At 39.3% G+C, this 13512-nt stretch overlaps 1 protein-coding gene across 1 annotated transcript in view; it reads right to left on the bottom strand.

Annotated features, from left to right (window-relative positions):
• Positions 1–900: 900 nt before the first annotated feature.
• The window catches only part of URB2 (URB2 ribosome biogenesis homolog), a 119208-nt gene continuing 106596 nt past the window's right edge, over positions 901–13512 (bottom strand). The window contains exon 10 of the mRNA XM_032430216.1: positions 901–1623. Within this exon, the coding sequence (XP_032286107.1) occupies positions 1576–1623 (48 nt within the window). The 3' untranslated portion in view covers positions 901–1575. The remainder of the gene's footprint in view (positions 1624–13512) is intronic.

Genomic DNA, 13512 nt, shown 5'->3' with positions numbered 1-13512 from the left:
TCACTCTTCTTCATGTTTGGAAGGGGGACAAAAAGAGAGTTTCAGCCTTCTTTGATAGGACAGTTACATTTGTGGAATCCACACTATTGACCAGAAGAGTGGGCAAAGCTGGACTTGCCAACTTACGTGAGCCAATGTTTTTGTCCACGTACACTGCCCAGTCCCTACTACTTGGTCTCTCTCCCTCCCTCCCATTCTCGGGGATGTCTTGAGGAAACAGCCCCTTTGTAACTTCAGATCTTCTCTTCATTTTTCTTCTCCCCAAAGGAAACTTCCACAGGTTGGGATGAGCACCAGAGGTTCCATCTCATGTGTGCCGCTTAGCCCACAACCACCTTTCTGTTCTCTCCCTCAGTTCCGATTGCTGTTCTGTTCCTTAGTCTACCAAACGATGTTTAGATTCCAGTGGCAAGTGCTGTACGCTCAGCAGCGGAATATGGGAAGTGGGCGGATTCATTTGGAGCTGCGTGAAAATTGTGTGCATCTGTTTTCAAAATCATCTGTGGCTGAGGGTGTCCCATTTTTTACCCAAATTTTTCACCTTGTGACAGCTAACCCCTTTCTCTGCATCCAGAGTTTCAGTGGGGACTCTAATCAAAACCATTTTTGCTATACAGTCTTTCAACTGATTAACTTTTACAAAAGCCTATATCCAAGGGGCAATTCAAGATGTTGTGTTGGCATTAGCACAGTGTCTGAGGCTGTCTCCTTTTCCCTTATGTGTGCAGTAAAAACTTTTATACTGCATGTTCAGAAGGGGAAAAAATAAATTACCCATAATAGGAAATTAAGAGGAACTGCCATAGAATTGCCATCATAAATTAGATAGGCCGTCAGGAAAATATGATGGAATGGGCTGCTATGGAAAAGCTTATTTCTCTGGGTGCATTTATTTTTCATGAGTTTTTATTATTTAGTAGCTTTAGATTCAATCAGTGTGCCTCCATCTGTCATAGATGGCCAGGGTTTTTTCCAGGAAGAATTGGGGGAGGCTGCCCACCTATACTCTGCCTGAAATCATGAAGGGATTTGTAGAGGAATGTTTTAAGAAACCAAAAAAGCATCTGCTTCCAAGGAGCTACTGCAAAGGCATTTTAATGAACTTCCCAACAAGCCAAGAGGAAATTTAGAAACTTACAGAACTGAAACAGGAAGCCTGTCGATACAATAACTTTTGTTAGACCTTTCACCCAAGATGTGCCAGGTACTTTAGATTTATGGATTATTCTAGGTACCTTTTTCTAGATTGTTTTTCTAGATTATTCCAGGTTCTTTAGAATTTAAACACCAACAAATGTTAAACCAAGAGCTGAAAAAATCCTGCCAAGCCAAAGAAATGTCTTTGAGAGAACTGTGCTCCTCTAGGCAACTTCCGCCTTATGCCTCAAAGCCTGGAGGAGTAAGGGGGTGGGGGAGTCTTCTCTCCTTGGCCTTGGCTAGATTCATCTTGTGTTTTCCTGTCTCTGAAAAAGATTGTGCTGCCTTGGGAGACGTGGCCACCATAGCTGCTCTCCGTCGGATGCTCCCTCACCGGGACTGGATATCCAGCACTCAAGAAGGCTTCTTCATCCTGTCTTATAGAGGATCCATCATCCCAGGTTGCAAAGTACTGAAAGCAAAAGGCTGCAGATGGAAAAAGGGGTTATCAGAGCATGACAACTCTTCCTCTCTTATGAAAGTTGTCTGACTCACTGAGCTCATGGGGACGGTTGTTCTTGGGTGACCCAATACCCTGATTTTCATAGAGGTTTTTCTTTTTCTTATTACAGGGCATTGCACTTGGTGTTATTGGAACAAAAACGCTAACATTACCACTGCCTTGAGAGGACCTTGCTACAGAAGAAAATCTTAGATAAAATCCCAGGATTTGATAAAAATAGGAAATCAGCACAAAACAAACAAAAGAGCAATTTTGCAGTTCTCCCCACCCCCTCCTCACATCTTACTTCTCTCTAACCCACTCCTGGCATTGCGGTAAAGCCTGGAAGACTTCTCTGATGACACGAGACAGGGTGACAAAGCCAAAGACTTAGCTTCAGAGGCAGGAGGCTTGAGGTCTGACTGCACCCATTGTGGGCCTCATGGGCCTGGCAAGTCGTCCAACAACCCTGGGCCTGGCTCAAAAGTGTTTTGTTCTGCAATTCTGGTCTTTGTGAGTTTTTCTGTGAGGTTTTAATGTTCCTTATACATACATGTCAATCCCACCCTTGTGGTGGGCTCTGTGTAACAGGAGAAACACACTTAGCCCCTCATTCATTCATTCAGCCAACAAATATTAATCACCCATTATAATTTTTAATAGAATAAAAAGATAAGGACAAGAAAGACAACAGTTATCATAATCATATACAGAAAATGTACAGTAGTATCAGTCAGGGCTCACAATTGCAAACAAAGTACCCACTGAGTTTTATTTAAAAAGAAAGGGATTTATTTGAGGATGTGAGGGGCTTATAGACCTTCGGCAGCCAGGAATAGGCCCAGCCACCCAGAAGGGCTGCTCTCTCGCAAAGCCTCCTCACTCTGCCCAGCGGCAGCCACTCCATCCTGGGCTCCAACTGCACACTGAAGGACCATGGGTCAGACACCAAGAGCCTCGGAACAGGCAGGCCTTCCACGGACCCACTTGCCCAACAGTGGTGAATCCCATGGCCAATAAGTAAATAAACAGACAAATGAAAACGTCTTTGGAAAATCTTTTATCAAGAGCTGGTCACCAATTTTCTTTGGAATTCAATTGGGAATACAGGAAACTTGTGACAATCTATATCTTTTAAAAAATTACTGTAAAAAACATATTCATTAGGTTTAGTGTTTTTTTTTTTAGGTTAAATACAAATTAAATGTTTAATTCATAGGAAAATATTTAAGAACTTTAAGTGTATTTAGTAAAATATCCTCAAAGTAAATATTATAAAATTTGAGAGAATTATAAAGCAAAAAGAAAGATGTATTGCCATGATATGATTGAGCAATGCCATTAACATGGAATCAACAATTGAATAAGAAAAATACCAAACAGAACAGTATGAAGTTAAAAAAAATCCAACCTATTTCTCATCCAACCCATTTCCACTCCCACTGTTAACAGTTTTGTCTGTTTATTTCACACATTTTCATGAATATACATATATATAATATAAATATATTTTTTCATGCCAAACCACTTTACAGATTACTTTATTCATTTAACAATATATCATGAAAATATTTTATGTAAGTACAGATTTACATTATTTAAAAATATTTTATTATGAAAAATATCAAAAAAAAAAACCATAAAAATCAAGAGAATAGTATAATGAAACAAAATTATAAGCCCAAATTCAATACAATCAGTTCTAATTCATCTACATCACCACCTATTCTCCCATCCCTGGAATATTTTGAAGCAAACCCCAGGTATCACATCATTTCATCTGTAACTATGTCAATAGGTATCTCTAAAACAAGAGCCAGTTGGCAAAGTGACAGATAAGGTCTCTGTCATATAAGGTCTCAAGTCTGCCAATGGAGTGAGTGCACAAGGGCCAGAGACAAGAGACAAATGGGAATGGCTGTGTTCCAACCAACTTTATTTACACAACATGCTCTGGGCCACACTTGGCCCACAGACCATGGTTTGCCAATCCCTGCTCTAAAAGTTACAAGCTTTGGGGTGCCTGGGTGGCTCAGTCGTTAAGTGTCTGCCTTTGGCTCAGGTCATGATCCCAGGGTCCTGGGATTGAGCCCCGTGTCGGGCTCCCTGCTCAGCGGGGAGTCTGCTTCTCCCTCTCCCACTCCCCCTGCTTGTGTTCCCTCTCTCGCTATGTCTCTGTCAAATAAATAAATAAAATCTTTAAAATAAATAAATAAATAAAAATTTTCCTTTGTCTACTATTTGGTTATTCTGAAATGAAGATCATACAAGAAACCTGAAATAGACTTCTGATGCTTTCCTTTAATTTACTTGTTTTCAAGATAATGAAATGGTTCCCTGAAACCTTCCAAAGATATCCAATGAAGGTTTCTTCCTTTTTGATGTCATTATGAACCTATAGATTTAAACATTGCAGCTGCTACCCTTATTGATGCTGAAATTGTCCCATCTTTGATCAATGAGAACTTGTTCAAATTAGGTCTTCAGTCCTTTGGACATCATTCTAGTATTATTTCATGGCATCTTTTCTTTCTGGTATGACAAAATTTCTAGGCTCATTTGCGCCCCAGACCTGGAAGCAATCATTTCTCCAAAGAGTCCTGGTTCCTTCTAGTGACATTTAGAGAACATCATCTAGATTGTAGGGGTGCTTACTGCTACTGGGTTGGTCTTTGTGTCTAGGGTTTTGGGTGGATAGAGCTAAAAAAATATGTTTTAGGGCGCCTGGGTGGCTCAGTTGGTTAAGCGACTGCCTTCAGCTCAGGTCATGATCCTGGAGTCCCAGGATCGAGTCCCACATCGGGCTCCCTGCTCAGCAGGGAGTCTGCTTCTCCCTCTGACCCTCCTCCCTCTCATGCTCTCTGTCTCTCATTCTCTCTCTTGCAAATAAATAAAATCTTTTAAAAAAATAAAATAAATAAATAAATAAAATAAAAAAATATGTTTTATTTTGTTGAGGATAAAATACATTATGGGTTCATACTGATATTTCCAATTCAAATTTAGGGCTACAGGGCTTTTATATAACATCATCAATTTTACATTTGTTTTTCTTTTCAACCTTGCCAAAAAAAATTCATTTCTCAACACCACCAGCATAATTACTTTTCCTATAACAAAACACACAAAAGTCTCCAAATAATATCATCAACCTTACTATCAACAATATGATTACTGAAAACAGTTTAATATCCTGGGGGTTTTCTTATTTGGTTGGGTGGTTTGGTTTGGTCTATATCCTTAGGGCATATCCCCAGAAGGGATGTACAGTAAATTATTCTGTTTTAGAGTTAATTGGAATAATTCCTTTTCAGAAGTATGTCCCACCTAGGAACAGTTTCATTTGTTTTGTTTTACTTTCAATTTTCAATGATTCATTTTTTTTTTCATTTATTTAGCTTTGTTTTAGAATTCTTCATAATGCTTACATGATTCCAAAGTTAAATATACAAAATAAGGTATATTCAAAAAAGTCTAATTTCTACGTTCTCTCAATATTGCCTCCCTCCCTTATAGATAACCATTTTGAATGCTTTATCCTTCTGTCTTTTTCTTTAAAAGATTTTGTTTATTTATTTTAGACAGAGAGAGACAGCACGCACAGGAGCAGAGGGAGGAGCAGAGGGAGAGACAAGCAGACTCCTTGCTGAGCATGGAACCCGATGTGGGGCTTGATCTCACAACCCTGAGATCATGACCTGAGGCAAAATCAAGAGTCTGTCACTTAATGGACTGAGCCACCCAGGTGCCCGTCCTTCCATTTTTTTTTTTTTAATATAAGCAAAAATATGTATATTTTTTGTATTTCTTCTTTTCTTGGTTGAACAGCCTTCTGCATACATCTACAAGGAGGATATAATAGGCAGTGTTCCCCCAAAATTTGATCATGAAACTTTTTTTGAAAGGAGCATCCCAAAGGGTAAATATTGGCCAAAACTCATTTGGGAAATGCTGCAACAGTTCATAGAGAAAAGAAAAAAATCTACAGATGCTCAGTAAGTATACATCAGCTGAAAACAGTTTTTCTTCTCCACAAAGTAAAGGGGTCTCTTTGTTTTGCATTTCATGAAGTCTCCTCCTCAATTCACAATCCTCTTCGAGAATAAGATTTCCATGACTCTTCTGCTAAGAACACTCCACCATGGAACTGTGATTGACAGTTTGTAACTGTGATTGCAAAGTCCTACAACACTGCAATTTCTTGACTCCTCACACAGCAGGTGGGTTCTCCACTGACACTTTTTTCCTTCAATGCCAGTCACCTCTGAACAGGATTACTTTCTGGCATTGGGAGCTGTCCTCAATCACAAACGATCACAAAATAATCCAGAAAGACATATTCCCAGTGTTTTACTTCTATTCTCATCTTCTTCAGTTTCATTAAGTAACATGAAAGTCCAATGTTCTCTCCTTGCTCACAGGTCCAAGTGCACATCCTGCTCTGAAGAAGCCCTACAGTGGGCCTGTTTGTCAGAGTACTCATTCTTTGTCCCCAAAGACTCCTCTTTTGTAGTTCCTTTATCTGTAGTTAAAAGAATTCTGTCTTTGCTCCATGCACCAGTGGTGGTTAGTGTTTAGACAGAAAATAGGAAGATTTGACTCCTCACTGGTGATACATCAAGAGGAAATTAATAAAGGATTCTGAGCAGCACCTGGTCGACCTGAATTCTTGAATTCTTGCTGAGATGGGGCTTTTAGGAACCCTGATGAAGAGATCAACCCTGCTCTATGTTTCTACTGAGCTTTTCAATACAGCACTAAGGCAAGTTGGCTAATATAACAACCCAGCATGAATGACTACAAAGTTAAAATTGTGTCCCTAGAGAGCTCACTGAGATAGAGATGAGTATTTCATGAAAAAGGCCAGATCACTGTAGAGGCAAAAGGTTCATTTAAATCAGTATTTGTAGTTGCCCATGTGTCAGCCAGCAAAGTAAAGTTGTCATTTTGCTTTGACTCTAGCTGTTTTCCTTCAGGGCTGTTCTTGTTCCTGTGTCTGAATGTCTCCCTGTTCGAGGCCTTCAGCACCTAATCCTGAGGTATACTTTCTACACAAAGTCTAGGCAGCCTGCTAAGGGAAAGTAATTCTTGTACCCAATACCCTATCACCTCTTACTCACACTCTCATTCCTTTACCTTCCATCTGGTCCTGAAGGACAATTGCTTTCTCACTGGCCCTGCCTATGTGCCTGAGATGGAATTATATAGGTTCACATCAGGATATACCAACTAGGATCCTTAGCTGGTGTTTTTCCAAGAATAGTCCATACAACACCTGTATCAGAATCACCTTAGGATGCCTATTAAAATACAAATTATGAGGTCCACCCTAGACCTTCTGAGTCAAGATCTTTTGTAGGAGGCCAAGAATCTGCCCTTTTAATGAACACTTGAACACTTCTCTTCGCATTAGAAGTTAAGAACCACTGACCCAGCCCTTCTTATTTGTAGATCTGGCTGTTGAGCATCACTTCAGCTAATCTCTGTTTCTCTAGAAAGCCTTTTTTATATGCGCAGAGTAAGTAGCCCCATCTGCCTCACACCTATAGGTTCATACTATTAAATCATTGCTGTAAATTTACTTTACCCCAAACACTCCCAAACAGTCCCATGAACGTAACACATATCTCTATAGTTATTTTTAGTTCTCATCAAAAGAGACTTCCACTTATAAAAATAAGAAAACAGAGTCCAAAATTGCCTTCTCCCATTAAAAAAAGAAAAGAAAACTGAACAAACTGCTTTAAAACCTTGGAAATAGCACTAAATTAGTCTTAGGATAAAAACTCTAGACCTACTCTATAAGAGCTTAAAAGCAAGCTCTGAAAGGACCAAACTGATTGCAAGTATTTGACTGCCTGTCAGATCAAACTCCAACACACTTTAAAGGAATAAAATAATATTCAGCATTCAACAGTGAAAAAATTTGCAATGTCCTACATCTAATAAAAAAATTACTAGATTTCCAGGGCACCTGGGTGGCTCAGTCATTAGGCGTCTGCCTAATGACTCCCAGAGTCCTGGGATCGAGCCCCACATCGGGTTCCCTGCTTGGCGGGAAGCCTGCTTCTCCTTCTCCCACTCCCCCTGCTTGTGTTCCCTCTCTCACTATGTCTCTCTCTGCCAAATAAAAATACAATCTTTTTAAAAATTACTAGATTTCCAAGAAACAGAAAAAAATGTGATAATCAGTAGAAAAATCAGTCAATAGAAAAAGATCCAGAAATAATAGGGAAAATGGAATATGCAAACAAAACCATTAAAGCAGACATATAAATGTGTGATAGCTCAAAGATTTAAAGGAAAACATGAGTATAATGAGGAGAGAAGTGAAAGGTATAAAAGAGAAGCAAGTGAGAAATATAACATCTAAAATGAAAATTTTACTGAGTGGAATTTACAAATTAAACATCCTAGAAAAGAACAGCAAGGAACTTAAATTCAAAATGAAGCACAAAATTCCCTCAAACACCCATCAACAGAATGACTAGGAGGAGGAGCCCCCAAAACAGAAAAGACTCAGAGATTATGACTTATGCTGCAGATTTACAAATGGATACAGATATAACCAAGATGTCAGAGATGGAATTCAGGCTAGCAATTGTGAAGACAATGGCTAGAATGGAGAAATCAATTAATGGCAACATAGAGTCTCTAAAGGCAGAAATAAAAGGTGATTTGGCAGAACTTAAAAATGCTATCAATGAGATCCAATCCAATCTAGATAATCTAACAGCTAGGGTAACTGAGACAGAAGAGAGAATAAGCGATCTGGAAGACAGTATAATAGATAAAAAGGGAAAAGAGGAGGCCAGGGAAAAACAACTCAGAATCCATGAAAATAGAATCAGAGAAATAAGTGACACCATGAGGCATTCCAATGTCAGAATAATTGGAATCCCGGAGGGAGTGGAGAGAGAGAGAGGGCTAGAAGATGTATTTGAGCAAATCGTAGCTGAGAACTTCCCTAATCTGGGGAATGAAACAAACATTCGAGTCCTAGAGGCAGAGAGGACCCCTCCTAAGATCAAGGAAAACAGGCCAACACCCCGGCATGTAATAGTAAAACTTGCAAATCTTAGAACCAAGGAAACCATCTTAAGGGCAGTTAGGGGGAAGAGAGTCCTTACGTACAGAGGGAGGAACATCAGAATAACGTCAGACCTATCCACAGAGACCTGGCAAGCCAGAAAGGCCCAGCAAGACATATTCAGGGTACTAAATGAGAAGAACATGCAGCCAAGAATACTTTATCCGGCAAGGCTGTCATTTAGAATGGATGGAGAGATGCAGAGCTTCCACGACTGGCACAAGCTGAAAGAATATGTGACCACTAAGCCGGCCCTGCAAGAAATATTAAGGGGGGTTCTATAAAAGGAGAAAGACCCCAAGAGTGATCTACAACAGAAATTTACAGGGACAATCTATAAAAACAAAATGAAGCACAAAAGAAAAAAAATGATTTAAAAAATGAAAAGAACCTCAGTGATCTGCAGGACATTATCAAGTAGTATAGCATAAATTCAATTAGAATATAAACATAATTAGAATCCAAAAAAGAAGGAGGATTGAAAAAAAATTTTGAAGAAATAATGCCTGAGGGAGATTTCTTGGAACATGTCAAAGTAGGAGAATCCTAAACTCACCTTGCCCCACAAACAAACCTAGATAACAGCCACATCAGTGAAACTAACCCAGAAAATGACTGGAAGATGGGCAGAACACTTTCCACAGTTAATTGGAGAGAGGAAGCCACATCAAAAAAGGTAGAAGGGGCAGAGACATGGTCAGGAACTAACTCCTGATTCAACCAACCACAAATGGGAGGGACACCACAAGCACAGAGACGAGAAGTAGACCCCACACCAGGCACCCCAGACACAGGGGTCTGCAGGTCTTTCCTGCACTGGAAAGACAAATCTCCATAACACTTGGCTTTGAAAGCTAGCAGGACTTAACTTTGCAAGTTTTTGCAATCAGCAGGGCTTAACTCTGGGTACTTCAAAAATCAGCAGGCTTAGCTCTGGGAGAGCTGGAGGGCAATAGGAAACTGAGTCCCTGCCCTTACAGACACAGCATAACAAACAACTCTGAGGAGATATACTATAGAAGCAGTGGCTTGAAAAGTACCTTGGGTATACATGAAGAAGATTTATTTATTAACCTCAGAATGTGTGCTAGAGGGGCAAAGACCTTTAGGAGACTTCTTCAAGAACAGAAGAGCTGGCATGTGCCCTTTCTCTTCCCTCCCCCAGCCTAGCCAGCCAGACACTTGCAGGAACAAGCACAAACACCTTACACCTACCTTGTTAACACCATACACCCTGCCCCATGTTCTCCTATGTATCTGCCCATGCAACCTACCCCACTCAGCAGTCATCCTTAAAAAGTGGCTCCTGCCACGTCACATCCAGAAAGCAGCCCTGGCAGGGACCTGAGTCATTCCAAAGTGACTCCTGCCCTGCGGAGAGAGAAATATAACCACACACACATACCAGTTCAACTGCAGCCCCAGGAGACAACTAATCTGACTGCTGGCCCTGCCCACCAACAAAAAGCTCTCAGGGGGCAGCACAGAGAGAGAACCCTGCAATTTTGTGTGACTGCAGCCCCAGCAAATGGGTGGAGAGTAGGCATCTGGTCTGGGTGCTGACACCGTCCAACTACAAGCCCATGGCAACTTCAGATTGGCCCCTTAAGAGAGCAGGGACCAAACCCTGCCCACAACAAGCAAAGTGGGCCAATACAACCAACTGAACTGAAGGCAAATGTGCTAAGCCACAATACTAGGGTGCAAACAAGCTACATAGGAAACGCTTCTGAAGTTCCTGGTTCTGGTAAGCAGGAGACATTGTGCTACAGGGCACCACCACAGAACCTCTTCTTCATAAGGTCACTACTTATGAAGATCAGGAGATGTTGCCAATTTACCTAATGCATTGAAACAAACACAGAGAGTACGACAAAATGGAAAAAGGAATAGGTCCCAAATGAAAGAACAGCAAAACAAGAGCAAGAGAGCTAATTGAAATGAAGATAAGCAATATGCCTGATAAAGAATTCAAAGTAATGGTCATAGAGATACTCACTGGACTTGAGAAGAGTGGATGATCTCAGTGAGATCTCTAACAAAGAGATAGAAAATATTAAAAAGAACCAATCACATATGAATGAAACCATATGATAATTATCTTTCTCTGTCTGACTTATTTCACTTAGCATAATCCCCTCCAGTTCCATCCATGTTGATGCAAATGGTGGGTATTCATCATTTCTGATGGCTGAGTAATATTCCATTGTATATAAGGACCACATCTTCTTTATCCATTCATCTGTTGAAGGGCATCTTGGCTCCTTCCACAGTTTGGCTATTGAGGACATTGCTGCTATGAACATTGGGAAGCATATGCCCCTTCTTTTCACTACATCTGTATCTTTGGGGTAAATACCTAGTAGTGCAATTGCTGGGTTGTAGAGTAGCCCTATTTTTAACATCTTGAGGAACCTCCACACTATTTTCCAGAGTGGCTTGCTTTCCCACCAACAGTGGAAGAGGGTTCCCTTTTCTCCACATCCCCGCCAACATTCGTTGTTTCCTGCCTTGTTAATTTTTGCTGTTCTAACTGGTGTAAAGTGGTATCTAATGGGGTAACCAGGTGATGGGTATTAAGGAGGGCACGTGTTGTGATGAGCACTGGGTGTTATAGGCAACCAATGAATTGTTGAACACTACATCAAAAACTAATGATGTACTATATTTTGGCTAACCAAACATAAAAACAAAACAAAAATAAATAAATAAAAATGAAAAAAAAAACAATCAGAGATAAAGGACTCAATAACTGAAATTAAAAATACACTAGAGGAAATCAACAGCAGATTAGAGGATGAAGAAGAATGGGTCAGCGACCTGGAAAACCAGAGTAATGGAAAGTAATTAGCAGAACAACAAAAACAAAACACAAAATAAGAATAGGCTAAGGGAATTCAGTGACATCATCATATCATCAAGCATAATAACATTTGCATAACAGGAATCCCAGGAAAAGAGAGAAAAGGAGGCAGAAAATTTATTTGAAGAAATAATACATGACAATTTCTTTAATCTGGAAAAGGAAACAGATATTCAGATCCAGGAGCCACAGAGAGTCCCCAGCAAAACCACGCCAAGATGGTCCTCACCAAGACACATAATAATTAAAATGGCAAAACATAGTGATAAAGAGAGAATTTTAACAGCAGCAAGAGAAAAGAAAATGGTTACATACAAAGGAAACCTCATGAGGCTATCAACTGATTTTTCAGTAGAAACTTCTAAGGAGTGGCATGATAAGTGCCAAAGGAAAAAACCTGCAACCAAGAATACCCTACCCAGCAAGGCTGTCATTCACAATAGAAGGAGAGATAAAGAATTTCCCATACAAACAAAGTTAAGGAGTTCATCACCACTAAACCAGCCTTACAAGAAATGTTAAAGGGAATTCTTTGAGTGAAAAGAAAAGGCCATAATCAGAGTAAGAAAATTATGAAAGGAAAAAAATTTCACAGGTAAGTACAAACATAATAAAAGCAGTAGATTAATCACTTATAAAACTAATGCAGAGGTTAAAGCATAAAGCAATAAGATCAGTTATATCTATAAAAATAAGTCGAGGGTGCCTGGGTGGCTCAGTCAGTTGAGCATCCAACTCTTCATTTTGGCTCAGGTCATGATCTCAGGGTCGTGAGATCAAGCCCTGCATTGGGCTCTGCACTCAGTGTGGAATCTGCTCTCTCCCTCTCTCTCTGCCCCTCCCCCTGCTCGCTCTCTCTCTCTCAAATAAAGAAATAAATCTTTAAAAAAATCAGTCAAGGGATCCACAAAATGAAAGATGTAAAGTATGTTATACTTATATTGAACAAAATAGATTTTAAAACAGACTGTAAGAAGAGACAAAAAGGGACACTACATAATGATAAAGGGAACAATCCAACAAGAGGATATAACACTTGTAAATATTTATGCACCCATCTTGGGAGCACCTAATACATAAAGCAACTATTAACAGACATAAAGGAAGAAATTAACACTAATAAAATAATAGTAGGGAATGTTAACACCTCATTTACATCAGTGGACAGTTCAAACAGAAAATCAACAAGGAAACAGTGGCTTTGAGTGACACATTGGACCAGATGGACCTAACAATATATTCAAAACATTCCAACCAAAAATAGCCAAATACACATTTTTTTAAAGTGCACATGGAACATCATCTACAATAGATCACGTTAGGCCACAAAACAAATCTCAATACATTCAAAAAGACTGAAATCATATTATGCATCTTTTCTGACCACATGTTATGAAACTAGAAATCAAACACAAGAAAAAATCTGGAAAGAACACAAATACATGGAGGTTAAATAACATGCCAGTAAACAATGAATGGGCCAACCAAGAAATCAAAGAGGAAATGAAAAATACATTAAAATAAATGACAATTAAAACACAATGATCCAAAATCTTTGGGATGCAACAAAAGCTGTTCTAAGAGGAAAGATTATAACAATACAGACCTACCTCATGAAATAAGAAAAATCTCAAATGAACAACATAACCTTACATCTAAAGAAGCTGGATAAAGAAGAACAAACAAAGCCTGAAGCCAGCAGAAGGAAGGAAATAATAAAGATTAGAACTGAAATAAATGAAACAGAAACTAAAAAAATAATAGAACAGAATAATGAATCCAGGAGGTCAACAAAATTGATAAACCTTTAGCCAGATTCATGGAAGAAAGAAAGAAAGAAGAAAAGAAAGAAAGAAAGAAAAGAAAGAAAGAAAAAGAAAGAAAGAAAGAAAGAAAGAAAGAAAGAAAGAAAGAAAGAAA

Source organism: Phoca vitulina, unplaced genomic scaffold (genome assembly GCF_004348235.1).
Source record: "Phoca vitulina isolate PV1807 unplaced genomic scaffold, GSC_HSeal_1.0 scaffold43, whole genome shotgun sequence".
NCBI lineage: Eukaryota > Metazoa > Chordata > Mammalia > Carnivora > Phocidae > Phoca > Phoca vitulina.
This window is presented reverse-complemented; position numbering and strand designations above follow the sequence as displayed.